The sequence below is a fragment of the Mandrillus leucophaeus genome, unplaced genomic scaffold, assembly GCF_000951045.1.
Source record: "Mandrillus leucophaeus isolate KB7577 unplaced genomic scaffold, Mleu.le_1.0 Scaffold192, whole genome shotgun sequence".
Taxonomy (NCBI): Eukaryota; Metazoa; Chordata; class Mammalia; order Primates; family Cercopithecidae; genus Mandrillus; species Mandrillus leucophaeus.
The window spans coordinates 4,027,105-4,045,736 of record NW_012101943.1 but is presented as its reverse complement, the minus strand read 5'-3'; the positions used below and the strand labels follow the sequence as shown (position 1 = coordinate 4,045,736).

Genomic DNA, 18,632 nt, shown 5'->3' with positions numbered 1-18,632 from the left:
GGAGTCTCACTTTGTCGTCCAAGCTGGAGTGCAGTGGCGCGATCTCGGCTCACTGTTTCAACCTCCGCCTCCCAGGTTCAAGCGATTTTCCTGCCTCAGCCTCCTGAGTAGCTAGGATTACAGGCGCCTGCCACCACACCTGGCTAATTTTTGTGTTTTTAGTAGAGAGGGAGTTTCACCATGTTGGTCAGGCTGGTCTGGAACTCCTGATTTTGTGATCTGCCCACCTCGGCCTTCCAAAGTGCTGGGACTGCAAGCATGAGCCACTACGCCTGGCCTATTTTTTTAATTTAAAAAAGTTATCAAAAGATTTTAAAATTTAAAAATGCAATGAATTTCCAACTTCTATGTAGTTTTTTTTTTTTTTTTTTTTTTTTTTTTTTTTTTTACCAGTGTATTAATAGATCTGTAGGATAAATTCCTAGAAGTGGAATTACTGGGTCCAAAAGCATGTGCATTCGTAATTCTGAGGGGTCTTGCCAAATTGCCTTTCATAGAGGTTGAGTCAATTATACCCTCTCCAGCAACACATGAATGTGTTTTCACCACATCCTTGCCAACACAAGTATTTTATCAGACTTCTTGATCTTTGCCCAGCTGATAGGTGAAACATAGTGTGTTCGTGTATTTTCATTTTACTTCTTGGCTTTTATTATGCAAAATTAAAAACTGATAAAAAAGTAGAAACAAAAATATAATAGAATCCTTACATTATCACCTGAATTTAACAATTGTTGATATGTTGTTATATTTGCTGATCTATTTTGGGGGTTGAAGCATTGTTAAAGTAAAGTAAAGATCATCATGATATTTCCCCCTAATTACTCTAGTATGTATCTCTGAAAAACATGAGCATTTTCCACCTAACCATGGTACCATTATTACACCTAATAAAATTAACAATAATTCCCTAAAAATATAACCTAATACATGCTTGATATTCAGATTTTCCAAGTTGTCTCAAAAATGTCTTTATGATTAGTTTGTTCAAACAAATTAAGGACCATTATTAGATTGTGTATTTGCGTGTGTGTGTGTGTGCATGCACGTGGGCTTTTAATTTGGACCTCTATTATGAGTGACTTGTACTTTTTTTTATACTTTTTTTTTTTATACATTTAAGAGATGCTTATAATTTTTTCTGTTAACTCTTTGTTCACATTATTGGTCTTTTTCCCTGTTAAATATATAGGTGCTTTTTGTATATTGAGTACATTAGCCCTTTTGTATATTAAGTACATTAGCCCTTTAGAAATTTTTTTCCTCGTTTGTTTGACTTTGCTTATGGTGTTTTATCCAATACAAACTTTTTTTTTTGAGGTGGGTCTCAGTCTTTCACCCAGACTAGAGTGCAGTGGCATGATCATAGCTTACAACATAGCTCAAACTGAGCTCAAGTGATCCTCCTGCCTCAGCCTCCTGAATAGCTAGGATTACAGGTACATGCCACCACACCCCTCTAATTTTTTAATTTTTTTGTAGAGATGCAGTCTTGTTATATTGCCCAGGCTACTGTCAAACTCCTGGCCTCAAGTGATCCTACTACTTTGGCCTCTCAAAGCTCTGGGATTATAGGTATGAGCCACAATGCCTGGTCCAACACAAACATTATTTTAATGTAGTTGAACTTTCAAATTTTTATTTTATGGCTTTTGGATTTTGTGTCATATTTTGAAAGCCCTTCCCTACGCTAACATTGTAGAAAGCATTTACCATGATTGATCTTTTCTTGTTGTTGTTATTGTTGTTTTGAGACAGGGTCTCATTCTATCACCCAGGCTGGAGCACAATGGCAGAATCTCAGCTCACTGCAATCTTCAGCTCCTGAGTTCCAGTAATTCTCATGCCTCAGTCTCTTGAGTAGCTGGGATTACAGGCGTGCGCCACCATGCCTGGCTAATTTTTGTATTTTTAGTAGAGATGGGGATACATCATATTGGCCAGGCTGGTCTCAAACTCCTGACCCAAAGTGATCCACCTGCTTTAGCCTCTCGAAAGTGCTGGAATTACAGGCATGAGCCATCACGCCTAGCCTTATTTTGGTATTTTTATAGTTTTGTGTTTTACATTTCAATTTTTGACCCACATGAAAATTATCCTGGAGTATGAGGTATGAATGTAACTAACTTTTCCTGCCTGTCCATCCAGTTTTGCCAATACTCTTATTGAGTAATTCATCTTTCCCCTTCCTATTAGAAATGCCACCTCTATCAGCCATTAAATGCCAGTATGTACTGGGACTATTTCTGTCCCATTGATATATCCATCTTTTCATATGCTAGTACAACACAGTTTTACTATAAGTTTACACTATTCTTTGATAGACAAAACATCTGGAAAGGTTGGTAGCCCTTTAGTACTCTTATTTTTTGGAATATTCCTATTTTTGATTGCATGTTTTTTCAGTGAAATTTTTAATCATTTGTCTTTTTATCCCACAAATTCAAATTGTATAATTTAAATATATTTAAAACACTATTAAATATATATTAATTTAGGGTAAATTGATATCTTGATGATGTTGAGTTTTTTATTCAAGACCTCAGCATGCATTTCCGTTTGTCTAGATTTTCTTGTGCATGCCTCAGGAGCCTTTTAAGGTTTTCTTTGTATGGATTTTGCATACTTCCTTTGAGATGTAATCTGAAACATTTTGTATCTTTATTAACATTGCGGGCCTTACAAATTCATATTTCAGGAAATGACCTTACCACACCTTCAGTGCCTCCTTTGCCTCTAGGATTAAATTTTTTTTCTTTTTTTGAGACGGAGTCTTGCTCTGTCACCCAGGCTGGAGTGTAGTGGCGTGATCTCGGCTCACTGCAAGCTCCGTTTCCCGGGTTCATGCCATTCTCCTGCCTCAGCCTCCTGAGTAGCTGGGACTACAGGCGCCAGCCACCATGCCCAGCTAATTTTTTGTAGTTTTAGTAGAGACGGGGTTTCACCATGTTAGCCAGGATGGTCTTGATCGCCTGACCTCGTGATCCACCCGCCTCGGCCTCCCAAAGTGTTGGGATTACAGGCATGAGCCACTGCGTCTAGCCAGCCTCTAGGATTAAATCTAAACTTCTTAGCCTCTCGTTTAAAGCTTTCCAAATCCTGTTTAAAACCTGCTTTCCCCTATAATCCCAGCACTTTGGGAGGCTGAGGTGAGCGGATCACAAGGTCAGGAGTTCAAGACCAGCCTGGCCAATATGGTGAAACCCCATCTCCACTAAAAATATAAAAAATTAGCCAGGTGTGGTTGTGCACGCCTGTAGTCCCAGCTATTTGGGAGGCTGAGGCAAGAGAATCACTTGAACCCAGGAGGCAGAGGTTGCAGTGAGCCGAGATCGCACCACTGTATTCCAGCCTGGGCGACAGAGCGAGACTCCGTCTCAAAATAAATAAATAAATAAACCCAAAACCTGCTTTTTCTCTAACCTGTAGCTATTCTCTAGCCCTAGCCCCTGAATAAGCTTTGGCCTTTTTTTTTTTTTTTTTTTGAGACGAAGTTTTGCTCTTGTTGCCCAGGCTGGAGTGCAATGGCAGGATCTTGGCTCACTACAACCTCTGCCTCCTGGGTTCAAACGATTCTCCTGCCTCAGCCTCCTGAGTAGCTGAGATTACAGGTGCTTGCCACCATGCCTGGCTAATTTTTTGTATTTTTAGTAGAGATGAGGTTTCATCATGTTGGCCAGGCTGGTCTCAAACTCCTGACCTCAGGTGATCCACCTGCCTCAGTCTCCCAAAATGCTGGGATTATAAGCATAAGCCACTGCGCCCGGCCTAGCTTTGGCTTTTTATACCTGTCTGCTTGGACTCATTCTGTCTCCCTGGCTCCCCTCCCCTTCTGACAATCCAAAGTGGCTTTCTTCACCAGGTCCCCCCTCGACCACTCCAATCGGAAATGACCTCTTTCTTCTTGGAACCCTCGAGCATTGACCATATGTGTCATGTATCTGATATGGAATTCAGTATTACCCTGTGATGGCTTTTGTGTTATTAAAGTGAACTGCCACTTATTTCTTATGTGCTTGCAAAAGTTAATTGGTGGGTTTGAGTATTGTTTCTTCAACTGTATCTTAAGGCCTTGGGGAGAGTGAGCTGCCCAACGCCCCTGCAGCACCTAGGACAGGGCCCACTAGTAATAGCAGCAGTAGTAGTGACAATAACAATGAAAGTTCACATGACGGCAACCTTTCTCTGTGCCAGCCCGTTCCATGTACGAACTCACTTATTACTAGATAAATATATTTGAGGGTTTTAGTGTCATGGGTGTATATTTGACCTCAAACTAAACCTTTGAAGGGTTTTAGGTCACCCAGTCCCCATACTCAGACAATAATTCTGGGTCAGAGCTGATCAGGGAGGAAGATGAGTTTTCTAGGCAAAGGCCTAACACACAGCAGGGAATGAGGATGGCCACAGCCTGGGAAGGAAAGGAAAAGAAAGAGGAACAGAGAGGGCTGTGCACAGTGGCTCACACCTGTAATCCCAGCGCTTTGAGAGGCCGAGACAGGAGGATCACGAGGTCAAGAGATCAAGACCATCCTGGCCAACATGGTGAAAAATACAAAAAATAGCCAGGCGTGGTGGCGCACACGTATATTTCCAGCTACTCAGGAGGCTGAGGTAAGAGAATCACTTGAACCCAGAAGGCGGAGGTTGCAGTGAGCCGAGATAGCGCTGCTGCACTCCAGCCTGGCAACAGAGCAAGACTCCGTCAAAAAGAAAAGAAAAGAAAAGAGGAACAGAAAGGAAAGAGATGCTGGGTTTGATGGCAGCAGAGGCTGTGAACCAGTCCATGCTGGTGGACTCACCCCCTTTCCTGCACTGGCAGGGTAGGGCTCTGGAAATAAGGCCTGGCTCCTGGCAGGGCTGTGCTGAGGCCTCCTTCCCATGGTGGGTCCCAATAGGATGGTCTGGGTCCCCTGGGGACAGCAGGCCCAGTGCACAGCCACCTCTCTTCCTGTCCACACTACCGGGGTTCCCAGCCTAGCTGGCTCCAGGCCACCTGCCTCTCCTGCACTTGGAAGGCACGGGATGAGCGTCTGGGCTGTGCGGGAGTGAATGTGCTGAGCACGCCAATGCCAGGCGGCTGGAGCCAGCCAGCTCATGGAAATGCCTCCCACCCAGGGGCCTTTTCTCCCCTTCCGATCATCATTAGCCTCTCGAAATATTTCCGTGTCTCAATATTGCAAAGCGTTTTGGGGCTCTGGGGATTCTGGGTGATTTCACTCCAGCCTTCAAATAAAAGGCAGCTAGGAGGCCACCTGCCTGTGCTCAAAACCTGTGGCTCCCATGTTTGAGGGTCCAGGGGGCATCATTCATGTGGTGAAAACTGGGGAGATCCAAGGGTGCTTTCTGATACTTCTGCACCAATAAATGCACCAGCCCAGTGGCCTTGAATTAATCCATGTTCCCAGCTAGAGGCACTCCCTTACCCTTTGCCAAGCACAGATAAATAGGTCTCAGCACCCAGGTAATGAATTGTTTGCATTCTTAATGACAGGAGAAGGAGGAAGCAATACTTTCACTTTTGGGGACACCTACATCTAAAGGGGCTAACATTTTTACCCCCCTTAGTCAGAGGCTCCGCACCTGACCTGAAGGGCTAGCTACTTAAAGAATAGATCTGGTTTCTAGGGAAAGAACTGTGGGACTGTGGCTGGCTCTATTGAATCTAAAAATGCCCCAGAATAAATGTAATTGCTTTCCGTCCAGTATGGCATCAAACCCCGTTTAGTTACATTTTGCTGAAGCAGCATTTAAAATCAGGAAAGTGGTTTAATTTGCTGCTGACAAAAGGGTAAGGGGAGTTTTCTCGCTGAAACTTTGCACAGAGGCCCAGAAAAAATGAGTGCCGTTTAAATTCTACATGTATTTAGGATTCACACAGTCAGTAGTAGTACTTTTCCTCTTCTTGGAAGTCTTATTTAGATGGCTGCTGTAGAATTCTTCATGTATGACTCAAGCCCTCGTCATATTTATAATAGACTCTGTCTGCCTCAAGGATGGGGACCGTTGGTCTTGTCCTTGAGTTCCCCACTGCCACCCAGGGCCTGGCACCTGACGGTTGTATGGTAAACGTTTGCTCTATGGGTACACAGAAGAATCAAGGGTCTGAGTTCCTAATACCAAAATAGCCATGAAACAGGAAGACATCTGATGCAGCAAGCCTCAGGAACTGCCAGGATTCTACCCTTGAGGCAGAACTGGCTGAGCTCCTCTTTTTGTTATTGTTGAATCAGATATTTAATAATTTAAAAAGCCAGCCCTTTCACGGCTGAGGCTCAGTTGAGCACACAGCCTGCTTCTACCGCGCGGACACCGCTCCTGGCTAGGCCACTCCAGGTGCGTCCTGGCTGTGATCTCCCCCACCTACCCTCCCCAGGGATCCTCCACAACCTCCAGGCCCAGCCTCACTGCCAAGTCACCTCCTGCCCTGAATCTTCAAACCTAAGTTTGAAGCCAATTGCCACCAAACTGTTCATAAATCCAGAGAGGGCTCACTCCTCTCTTCTCACCTTCAATTCTATCTTACTTGTTTTTCTTCTTTTCTGCTCCTTTTATTTTTTTTCTCCCTCTCTCCTCCCCTATCCTTTTCCCTTTATTTTGTGCCATCCCAGTCTTCTGTCCTGTCTCTAGCATCTTGTCCGAGCTTCCCCAGATAATGCTCATGCCTCACTTGGACAGACCACCAGCATTATTTGTACAGAGGCATTAAGAAGTACCCCACCTGATCTGGTACAGCATGGGCCAGGGGCTTGGCTTGGGCTGATGCTGATTTAGGGTGGGGATGTCATGTCACCTTCCCAGGGGTGAGAAAGACAGCATAATGCCACGGACAGCCCTCAGCCCAAACCTTCACTATCCTTACCCCCACATGAATCACACATGCTACATATCCTCTTCCCTTGCTCATCATTTTCCTCCCCCTACCAGAAACTCCTTGAGGGCAGGAAATTTGTTTTACTTCTGTGCGTCCTCAGGCCTAGCACAGTGCTGCCACATAATAGGAACAGAATCAATGTTTGTACAGACAGCCACAATACAGCTATGGAGTACTGATGGTGTGCCAGGTTCCAGACACTAGAGACAGACAGGTGACCAAGACAGATTTCCCTGGGCTCAGGGAGCATCCAGGAGAGAGAAGGAAATGTAAATGCAGGGAGCAGGGCACAGGAGGGGAGACGCAACCCAAGTGCCATTTACACCGGCTCTTGAAGGATGAATTAGTGTTAAGTGAAGGAGGTGGGGCGGAGTGGAGGGGCTCAGAGAGAGCATTCTAGGCAGAGGGAATGTTTGATGGGTGGATGGGTAATCCTGGCATTGAAATCTGAATTCAGTGGCACAACAGTACAGAGTAGTCTGACTGATACAGGGAAACAGATGCTGAATTAGGAGTGTCCCGATACTGTGCATAGAATATGATGGCAGTGGGAGTGATCTCCTTACTGCCTCTGTTCTGGTGGCTTGTGGACCAGTATTGCTACATCTTGATGGCAAATGCTCCCAGGAAGGAAGTGGAATGAATACATCGACCTCCTCTGGCAAGCATGGGGCTTAAGGTAAAACCCCTTGGCCCCATGTCACATGGACCCTGCCAACCTCAGGCACCTCACCAAGGTTCTTCTCTCCGCCTAGATGAGCGGGAAGTTGTTCAGAAAAAGACCTTCACAAAATGGGTGAACTCGCACCTGGCTCGAGTGTCCTGCCGCATCACCGATCTCTACAAGGACCTGCGGGATGGGCGCATGCTCATCAAGCTGCTGGAGGTGCTCTCTGGAGAGATGCTGGTAAAGTCCCTTCCGTGGGCCCCGGGGCTGCTGCCATCGGTCCCTCTTCAGCAAAGGCATGGTTTGAGGGCATCTCAAGTTCTCATGGCCTTCCCAGTTTTCTCTCTGCTCCTTTGGGAGGCTCTAATACTTAGAATGGGAAGCATCCATGTGGCTGACTGGGTTCTCTGAATTCTTCCCAGAACTTCTTGCCTCCTCTGGCCACTCCCACCTCTTCATGCTTCTCCCAGAAGCCATGCAGAGCTCCTGACTTTCACACTGGGCTCTGGGCATCTGTAGCTGTCCTGTGATGGCCTGGCCCTCAGTCTGCCCATTGGGCTAAGATGCGTCTCTCTTGGAACCAAGAGGAAAGTGTGGAAGCCATTTTGCTGTGTGTTTTACCACCCTTGCAAGTGGAAATTTATTAGAGGCTGTCTCAGTTGTAAGCCGCCAGCAATACTGTTGACCTCAAAGGAGAAGTAGGTGAAGGTTTATGTTTTGCTCAGCACAGAGTAAGCTTTGTGTCCTTGGGCCTGTCAGGCAGGACCCTCTTTTCCTCCATTTCCCCCATGTGTAAAATGAGGGCAACGATACCTGTACCTGATGAAGTTATTCTGAGATCCTCAGAGTCTGAATGAAAAGGCTTGAATGAAATGCCTTTTCAACTCCGTGCTGAAGTTCTGCCTCTCAACCTGCATTGAAATTCCACTAGAGAGAGTTACCATGGGGAACCCATCAGATGATGCAGTTATTATCAGGAGAGAGGTGAAGGTTGATTGGCAGGGATGAACCCATTATCAATCACCAACCTAAAAGTCACTCTTAACACTGACTGGCAGTAAACAGTTCTTAGAACTGTGCCTGGCACATAGTAAGTGATCAGTTAACCATATGTTATGCTATCTTATGCAAATGCCATTTATCGCCCACTCAGAGGGCTTTGTTCAGCCCTGGAAGGGCACTGATGCAGCCTGGTTGCCGATCTCTGGGTGCTTGTTGGAGGGAATCTCTGCTGAAAGGAAAGCACTGAATAGTGTCAATGAATGACCACGGGACTTGGAGTTTGGCCAAGAGGGTGGAGGGTGGGTGCTTATGACAGGAGCTGGTCCAGGCTGCGGCCTCTGGGATGACTGTGCAGTTCCTCCATGCCCACGGGGGCCACTGCTGTCCCCCAGCCAAAGCCCACCAAGGGGAAGATGCGCATCCACTGCCTGGAGAACGTGGACAAGGCTCTCCAGTTCCTCAAGGAGCAGCGTGTGCACCTGGAGAACATGGGCTCCCATGACGTTGTAGACGGCAACCACCGCCTGGTCCTGGGCCTCATCTGGACCATCATCCTCCGCTTCCAGGTAGGTTCCTGGGGGGCAGAGGAAGTCGAGGGAGCCCTCAAGGCTGCACAGGGCCTGGGAATCTTCTAAAATGGTGAACAGAGTGGGGATGTTAGCGCACATTCGGGGAGTCTGTAAATCTGCCATGTGGGACAGTGCTTGTATCACCCCAAATCGTTGAAGCTAAGGGGGAGCTGCTCACTCAGTAGTATAGTCTTTTCAGGAAGAAGATAGAAATTAATTGGTAGCTGGGTTGATATCTGGCTGGAAGATTAGCTTTTTAGCCTCCTCCCCCTACATATGTAACTTCTTGGTTTTTGAAATAGATTCAGAAATTGCAAAAATTGTATAGAGGATCCATGTGTATATTTTCCAGTTAGAAACTTTTCTCTTCTCACCCTGAAGTTCAAAGTCCAGATAATTTGTAAGGAAATTTAGAAAGGGGAAGGGGAGGAAAACAGGGGGACAGAAAGAACCTTGCCCGAGGAGGTGAGGGCAGGAGAAAGAAGACAGCATACAACTCGCGGACTAAAGACCTCAACCGAGTGGTCCTGGATGTCCGATCTCACTCTCCATGGATGCGTAAAATTGAACAACAATAGCAGCAGAGTTGGGGAGAATGGAAAGGCAAGAGGAGCTGCTAATGAAAGTGCAGTACTCACCAGCATTCATGTTGTTCCACAGCCTCAAGGGGCATTGTACGTCCAGAGGAGGAATCGGGGCATCTCGTCACTGATTCTCCACATTCTATTAGAGTTATCCAATTACAGCTGTCTCATCCCTGCGCCATTTTGGCTGACGGAGGCAGGGAAACAGGCTGCTGGGGCCCAGGGCCTCAGGGTGTGGTGTTGCTGTTGGGCTGTCAGCTACAGCAGAGGGATGAGGGAGGGAGCCTCCCAGGGACAGCAGGAAGGCACAGATCCAGATGCGAATTCTCGTCAAATCCCTCTTGTTCTCCTACCTTCAGATTCAGGACATTGTTGTCCCAACTCAGGAAGGTCGTGAAACAGCCAAGGATGCGTTGCTGTTGTGGTGTCAGATGAAGACGGCAGGGTATGCCCTGGGAACCAGCTGTCAGCACGTCCCCCACCAGCCCCTTGCTCCCCACAAGCACTGCCATCCCCAGAGGGACACTAGATATCATCATCCAGAACTACAGCCGCCTGCCTGTAATGGATGCGAAGTCTGTGCTGAGCTGATTCTTTGAGGCCGGGAATACAGGATTCTTTTCCAAAGCTGCCTGCAGGCAGACTGGGGGGTCTGTGTGGTGTTCACATCTGATGGGGGAGCCTCTGTGTGTGGCTTAGCTGCTGCCCCCACTTGGTGACCTGGCTCAAGAAAGGACAGTTCCATTTCTTTCCTAGTATATTGGCCCTCAGTTTGTACACTTGTTTGGGACTACAACAAATCTAATTCTTAGCTCTTACTGTTTCTCTTGGATGCAGCTACCCTCATGTCAATGTCACCAACTTTACCTCCAGCTGGAAGGATGGCTTGGCCTTTAATGCCCTGATACATAAGCACCGGTAAGAGGGAGGGGACAGCCATGGGGACTGACTGAGACAGCCTCCCTGGGAATATTTGGACACATTGTACTTAACATGGAGTCACAGAAATGTGACCTCCGCTGTTCCTTCTCCTCTCCCCTTCAGCACTCCACAGCACCCCCACTTTCCTTAAATCGCAGCGTGTCTGCCACCCACTTCCCTCATGTGCCAAGGCTCACACCTGCCCCCTCTCCTCTGCCCCCGTCTCTTCCTTTCACTCCTCTTGCCTGACCAACTCCCTGCCTCTGCACAGTGTCTGCTTCATGCTAGGGCTGCCCTGCTGGTGGGGATGCTGTGGCCACTCCCTTTTCACAGTCCAGCTTTGTCCCCAGGCCCGACCTGATCGACTTTGATAAGCTGAAGGACTCCAATGCCCGGCACAACCTGGAGCACGCATTTGATGTGGCTGAGCGCCAGCTGGGCATCATCCCGCTCCTCGACCCTGAAGGTGAGCCACACCCACCCCTGCCAGCCTTTGCTGCAGCAATGAGGGATGCACTCGCTGTGCTAGACGAGCTCAGCCACAGGACTTCTGTAGGCCGGCCCAGGTGCTGGGCAAGCTGTGGGCACAGGGAGGGGCAGTGGCCGGGCCAGGCTCTGCTCTGGGCCTGCTTCTCTGCTCCGGGCCTGCTTCTCTGCTCCATGCTGGTTCCCATGCCTGCCTGGTCTGTTTGGAGATGGACTTTGGATCTTTCTTCTTTTCTTCTTTTGTAATTTGTGGTTCTAAAATGGATTTCATCACATTCTTCCATTCTTGCTCTGTTGGTTGTCACCTTGTGCCTGTAGCTGAACTTCAAGCTGGAGGAATGGGGGATAAATCCTCTAAGCCTGACTTTCCTGGCTTCCAGTTTGGTCCTGAGAGTACACCCTTTTCCCTAACAGATGTCTTTACGGAAAACCCTGATGAGAAATCCATCATCACCTATGTGGTGGCGTTTTACCACTACTTCTCCAAGATGAAGGTGCTGGCAGTGGAGGGCAAGCGTGTCGGCAAGGTATAAGCTGTTTTGGAACCAAGGTGTCACCCTTCCCCTGTCTGCCAGATCCACACAGAGTGGCCCCCTTTCCAACCTAAGAAAGGGTGAAGAGTACAACTCCCCTACCCCCTAACTTCCTCTAAAGCTGCCCTTGGCAGCATTGATGGCTCCTGAGCTGAATTCCAAAGCAGGTTGATGGTCTGTCCTGAAAGGTACCACAGGCGGCTGCTCTGTGCCTGGCGTCCACCTGGTCCACCTGAGATGCATATCTCATGAACATCCCTACAGGAACCCTCCAGGCTTTTATGTGGTTTGTTTATTGTGATCGCCGACCTCTTAGGCACCCACAGTATACCAGAAACTCACCCATCGGTAGAGACCCTCATGCCAGATTCCTCTCCTCTGCTAGATAGATCCTTAGCTCCTAAAGGATAGGTACCATTTCTCATTCATCTCTGTGCCTCGTGTTTAGTAAAGACAATGGCTGGCAGCCCTTGACTCCTCATGAACATTTAAAAATAAACAAAACCCTGGCCCCCAAGTGGCTGGCATCCTGGCACAGCAAGCTTACCAATCTTCTCTCGCACTGGGGAAGGGAGCTGCTCCCAATCCCTAACAGGCCAGCTCGCTGCCGATTGGCAAGAGGAGGACTTCACCCACTTCCCGTCCACTCCTGCTGCCCTACCAACAGTCTTGGGCTCAGGGAACAAACCCAGCCTAGAGCACTCCAGGGCTTAGGAGGTGGGAGCCCCATTTCAGGGCACCTTGATGGTGGTCCTCATTGGTATCCTCAATGGTGGCATTGCCCTTCTGATGAGAATAAGTAAGAAGGTGATTCCTTAGGTTATTGACCATGCCATTGAGACTGAGAAGATGATTGAAAAGTACAGCGGGCTAGCCTCGGACCTGCTCACCTGGATCGAGCAGACCATCACTGTTCTGAACAGCCGCAAGTTTGCCAACTCACTGACGGGCGTCCAGCAGCAGCTGCAGGCCTTCAGCACCTACCGCACTGTGGAGAAGCCACCCAAGTAAGGGCCTTGGAACACGGGAGGGTGGTCCTCAGTGGCTGGGAAACTGACCACCAAAAAGTAGAGCCAGGTCCTGGGCCTTATGAAGTACATCTACGAGGCACACGCTCAAGATTAGAGAGCTGCACATGTATCACCTGCCTCGTGCCCCTCTTCACCACTCTCCTCCCAAGCCACCAGCTTAGAGGAAACCAGCATTGATGAGAAACCTCGATTCATGACCAAAGACAGTGGTTCCTCCCAGATCCCTGAGGAGGAGCAGGAAGGAAATCATAGGCTTCTGAGTCTCTTTGAATAATCCAGGCTGAAAAGCTCCTCTCTGGTCTGCCACTGAGCTGTGGGCTTGTTTTCTGATGAGATGACCTCTGTGCTCTCAGCCCCTGAGCTCTCTGCATGGGGTCTTATGGATCATCAAGTTCATCCTTCTTTTCCTCTCCCATCTGTCACTGCTCAGCAACAGAGCACTTAGCCTGCTTCTCAGGAACTCTGCCTTACCCTAGTGCGTGCAGAGCATGTGTGCATATGCTTACACACATGTGCATGCAAACAACCATGCACACACATGCATACCTGCGTACACACAACCATCCATACACACAACTGTGCACCCATGAACATGCATGCACACACAACCATACACACACAACCGTGCACTCATACACATACACATAACTATACATGCATTTGTGCGTGCACACACAACTATGCACCCATGCACATACATATGCACACACAACCACATGTGCAAACGCACATACATATGTACAACCACGCATGTGCACACGCACACACACACAAACATGCACACATACACACAGGGCGTTCCAGCTTATCTGCCGTTAGCTTGTCCAGCTCCTTTGAAACAGGCTTCTAGCTCATTGGTGGTACCTTCTGCTCTGCTATTCCCCCCTACCCTCCACACTCTCCATTCGTGACTCTGAAATGGGGAAAGGTGAAATGCTGACTCTAGGATATACTATAAACAAGTATCTGGTTTCTGGTCTGACACCAACCCATTTCTGAAGCCCTAAATCCAATACAGTTAGCATCCCCTATGAGTCTACCAGTCACTGCACACAGGGGTGTTATCTCTTGGCTGTGTAGACAGTGCTTCATGGCCACAGTTCTCTTAAGTGCCTGTGAGCACTGAGATCCATTAGACTGGGCTCAGGGTGGGGACATTGCATATAGCTGATCCTTGACTGCCAGGTCAAGGATGCAGAAATGGGGGGACACTTGGGTACATGCAGAAATGTGGAAGTACCTGATACCTGCAGCCTGTACCCCACATGCGAGACAGCAATCCTGCTGCCAATTCTTGTCTCCTACACCTACAATCCTCTCAGAGCCCAGCCTTTCCTGCCTTCTGGGAAGCATCTGGCCTGTGGGACTTGCCAGGAGATCTGGCTCATTAGGACCTGGGTGAAAGTTGTTTTCAGTGTAGTATGCTCTCCCACGGAAAATGCTGCTTCTGGGGTTTTATTGACTCACTCAATAAGAAACTGACCAGAGAGCTAATAAGAAGCCCTCATCACTTGCAGAACAGAGAAGGTTTTTTTGTTTTTTTTGTTTTTTTGTATTGATCAGTAAAACTTGATATTTACAGGAATTACCAGAATACCTCAGCTTCCCATGTAGAAGCAAATGATAAATGCTATGGTGGCCATTGTGTTTCCTTTGGTTTATATTGTAAAGACCCAAACCCCTATTAGATCTTAGTTGGTGAGAAGGATAGATGTTTTAACAGGTAAGCAGACCTATAGATTCTCTTTAGTTTTTCTGTGTTTTTAAGGGAAATATGCTTTGCTATCTAAGCTTCAAGATGCCACAGTTCCGTATTGACTTCAGCAAAAAAAATTGGCCATGAGATATGAGATTAATACCAGTCTTCCTACCTCTGTTTTCTTGACAGGTTTCAAGAGAAGGGGAATGTAGAAGTTCTACTTTTTACCATCCAGTCCCGGATGAGAGCCAACAATCAGAAAGTGTACACACCCCACGATGGGAAACTAGTGTCTGACATCAACAGGGTACCACAGCATTTTCCATTATGCATTGATGGTGGATTGATTGAATTCCTGATAAGGACACAGTGAATGGTCATTGGACCAGATTAAACCAAGCCACTTTCTTTGGTGTTATTAATCCACATGTTGACTATTTGGGGGAGTTATCTGAACCTGGTTCTGAGGGGTCAGACTCTACTCCTCCACCCTCCCTTAATCCCCCTGTTCAGGTGCCCTGAGTCCCTGAGTCCTTTTTTTTTTTGGAGACAGGGTCTCACTCTTCCACCCAGGTGGCAGTGCAGTGGCACAATCACAGCTCACTGCAGCCTCACCCTCCCGGGCTCAAGTGAAGCTCCCACCTCAGCCTCAGTAGGTGGGACTACAGGCATGCACCACCACACCCAGCTAAATTTTGTATTTTTTATAGAGACAGAGTCTGGCAATGTTGCCTAGGCTGGTTTTGAACTGGGCTCAAACAATCCTTCCATCTTGGCCTCCCAAAGTGCTGAGATTACACATGTGAGCCACCACACCCAGCCTCGTAGTCCATTTTTTTTGGAGTCAGTTTTATAGCCTGTCCTCTGTAGAACCTTGAGTTTGTCTTTGAAGATGGAATATTAACTACTTATAACCAAAGGAAAATGCCTATGACATTTCAGAGGTTTGGAGGCTTACCACCACCTGGCAGTTCATATTGAACGGAGGTAGCCATTAGTCAATAAGAACTTACTGAGCATAGCCAGGCACGGTGGCTTAAGCCTGTAATCCCAACACTTTTGGAAGCTGAGGCAGGCGGATCACGAGGTCAGGAGCTCGAGACCATCCTGGCTAACATGGTGAAACTCCGTCTCTACTAAAAATACAAAAAATTTAGCCGGGCATGGTGGCGGGCACCTGTAGTCCCATCTACTTGGGAGGCTGAGACAGGAGAATGGTGTGAACCTGGGAGGCGGAGCTTGTGGAGAGCTGAGATTGTGCCACTGCACTCCAGCCTGGGCAACAGAGTGAGACTCTGTCTCAAAAAAAAAAAAAAAAAAAGAACTTACTGAGCATTCAGAGAAGTGAAAAACATTATTTTGGGCCAAGAGTCTGAGGCAGGTTTAGGGGAAGAGGGAAGTGAGACTCATGAGCAGTGCCCTCTGAATCTTTCATGCGTCCAGACATGAAAGCCAAAAGGCTTTTAGTGATCTTTGATCTGTTACCACGTCACCCAAGAGCATCAGGTTGTACCTCAATTCCAGAAATCACTCAGTGTTGGGTTAAAGAGGTGGAGCCCCCAAACTGAGGCGTTTCTCCTGTACCCCAAGAATTCTCATTCCACCCTTTGTGCAGGCCTGGGAAAGTCTGGAGGAAGCTGAGTATCGGCGGGAGCTGGCCCTGAGAAATGAGCTCATTCGGCAGGAGAAGCTAGAGCAACTGGCCCGGCGCTTTGACCGGAAGGCTGCAATGAGAGAGACCTGGCTCAATGAAAACCAGCGCCTCGTGGCCCAGGTAATGAGGGACATGCTTTGGGTGACAGGAGAGGGGACATTCTTCAGAGCCCCCAGCTTTTGGCTGGGCTGGAGTCCAAGCTGGCTTCTCACAGCCTCTCCTTGTGCCTTGCATCCCAGCTCCCCCATGATCTGGTGGATCAAGATTTGCATCTGGGGAGGAGCTCTCCAGGATTTATTAAATCTCATTTTTAGGAAAGAGCCTTGGAGTCTAGAACTGGCTGCTGAAGTTGTCTTTTGTGGGCTTGTAGCGTCAACTACAGCTGGGATTTGAGTTCATGTTAAATCGTGGTTCTTGGGGGATATGGTAAAATCACAGACTGCACCTTGTCTGTGTCGGGCATGCCTTTTGGACTCTGGCCTCTGGTGCTGTGACATAATTCTAGCTAAGAATGGACCCCAGGGCTGATTCTTCATCAGAGCACCTGTTCCCTCTCACTTAAAACTTGGAATCAAATTAGATTCTTTCCAAAAAGGGGCAACGAGTATTCTGAGAGCACTGGAGAGTGTATGCGCACCCCAGAGAGCGTGTGAATAAACCATCTGTTTGCTGGTGCATGGTTTCTGAGTGAGAAGCAGCCCCTTCCTGCCCCAAATCCAACAAGTCCACTCAAGGCAGGGTGGGGAGTGCCAGCAGGCCACCAAGGGGCTCCATTAGTAACACACAGGCTGCATCTCCCACACGGGTGGCACAGGGAGTAAAATCACGAACTTGTCGCCGGGCGCGGTGGCTCACGCCTGTAATCCCAGCACTTTGGGAGGCAGAGGCGGGCGGATCACCTGAGGTCGGGAGTTTGAGACCAGCCTGACCAACAGGGAGAACCCCCGTCTCTACTAAAAATACAAAATTGGCCGGGTGTGGTGGCACATGCCTATAATCCCAGCTATTAGGGAGGCTGAGGCAGGAGAATTGCTTGAACCTGGGAAGTGGAGGTTGCGGTGAGCTGTGATCGTGCCATTGCACTCCAGCCTGGGCAAACAAGAGTGAAACTCCATCTAAAAAAAAAAAAACAATAAACCATGAACTTCTCTTAGAGGCTCTTGTAAGACATTACTTTTTGGAATTTGGGTCTGATAAGACAGCTGCGAAAGGAAGGCGAAGTTCTTGGGAATGTGCTTTCCCATCTAGCACTGGTTCTGAAGGGACCCGCCCTTTCCCTGCATTTGGGGATGAGCCCCGGGGTGTCTCACTGAGCTGCCTGTTTTTCTCCCGTGGGGCAGGATAACTTCGGGTATGACCTGGCAGCTGTGGAGGCTGCCAAGAAGAAGCACGAGGCCATCGAGACTGACACAGCTGCCTACGAGGAGCGGGTGAGAGCCCTGGAGGACCTGGCTCAGGAGCTGGAGAAGGAGAACTACCATGACCAGAAGCGCATCACGGCCCGCAAGGACAATATCCTGCGCCTGTGGAGCTACCTGCAGGAGCTGCTGCGGTCCCGGCGCCAGAGGCTTGAGACCACCCTGGCACTGCAGAAGCTCTTCCAGGACATGCTGCACAGCATTGACTGGATGGATGAGATCAAGGTGGGCCCTGGGGGCCACCTCCTGCCATGCCCTGCAGCACTCACGTTGGGTCTCAGGGGCCCTGCAGTTAGCATAGGCTTCCTTAGACACCTCCCAGCCAGTCATATATCTGAGTCAAAATAGAGAAACTGAGGCAGCAGTGTCTAGCTGCACTTGCCTCTGTGCCTCTTGATCCACTCTGCTCCAGCAGGTGATACCAGCCCAGGTCCATGGTACCCTGGTGATTGAGAAATCTTGGGTTTGTGGCAGCACCGGTGCCAACCTGCAGGGCCTTGAAGAGACATACATTAATCAGGAACCTGGAGAATCAGGCTCTTAGTAATTACAATTTGACTCTGGTTAGAATCCAGACCTCCCAGCGTAAGGGCAACCTCTCCTGTCTCTCTGCCGTAGTGAGTCTCAGCTGAGGACACACATCAGACTGCCCCTGGAGCTTTGTGAAAATACACATGGCCAGGCCCCAACCCTGAGATCGATGCAGTAGATGAGTGTGGGCCTTGAGCATCTGTAAGATGTTCCATGGATGATGCTGATGGGCACCTCCAGTAGACACTCCCCCTCTGGAGCTTCATCCATCATCAGCAGCAGCCCTTTTCTGACTGCATTAGGCTCACCCTTGCTCAGACACCAGGGACATGCCCTTTGCAGGGGTCTCTTCTCCTAATGTGTAGGTCTCTTCATTTCTCCTCATTTCCTTTCTGCTGTTCTCTTTGCCAGGCTCACCTCTTGTCTGCCGAGTTTGGGAAGCACTTGTTGGAGGTTGAAGACCTGCTACAGAAGCATAAGTTGATGGAAGCTGACATTGCCATCCAAGGGGACAAAGTGAAGGCCATCACTGCAGCCACCCTGAAGTTCACTGAGGGGAAAGGTGAGACCAAGTCTGTCTCCCCTGTTAAGGCTTCTGATGCCAGAGCCTCATCCTCTGGCCTAACACCCCAACTTGGATAAATCTCCTGGAACCAACTTTAA

The 18,632-nt window shown here is 48.3% G+C and overlaps 1 protein-coding gene across 1 annotated transcript in view; it reads left to right on the top strand.

Moving 5' to 3' along the window:
• The window catches only part of SPTB (spectrin, beta, erythrocytic), a 76,713-nt gene that overhangs the window by 11,925 nt on the left and 46,156 nt on the right, over positions 1 to 18,632 (top strand). Inside the window, exons 2-12 of the mRNA XM_011978309.1 lie at positions 7,630 to 7,781; positions 8,936 to 9,109; positions 10,056 to 10,141; positions 10,534 to 10,614; positions 10,968 to 11,083; positions 11,518 to 11,630; positions 12,456 to 12,643; positions 14,556 to 14,673; positions 15,982 to 16,140; positions 17,361 to 17,663; positions 18,381 to 18,531. Of these exons, the coding sequence (XP_011833699.1) occupies positions 7,630 to 7,781; positions 8,936 to 9,109; positions 10,056 to 10,141; positions 10,534 to 10,614; positions 10,968 to 11,083; positions 11,518 to 11,630; positions 12,456 to 12,643; positions 14,556 to 14,673; positions 15,982 to 16,140; positions 17,361 to 17,663; positions 18,381 to 18,531 (1,641 nt within the window). The remainder of the gene's footprint in view (positions 1 to 7,629; positions 7,782 to 8,935; positions 9,110 to 10,055; positions 10,142 to 10,533; positions 10,615 to 10,967; positions 11,084 to 11,517; positions 11,631 to 12,455; positions 12,644 to 14,555; positions 14,674 to 15,981; positions 16,141 to 17,360; positions 17,664 to 18,380; positions 18,532 to 18,632) is intronic.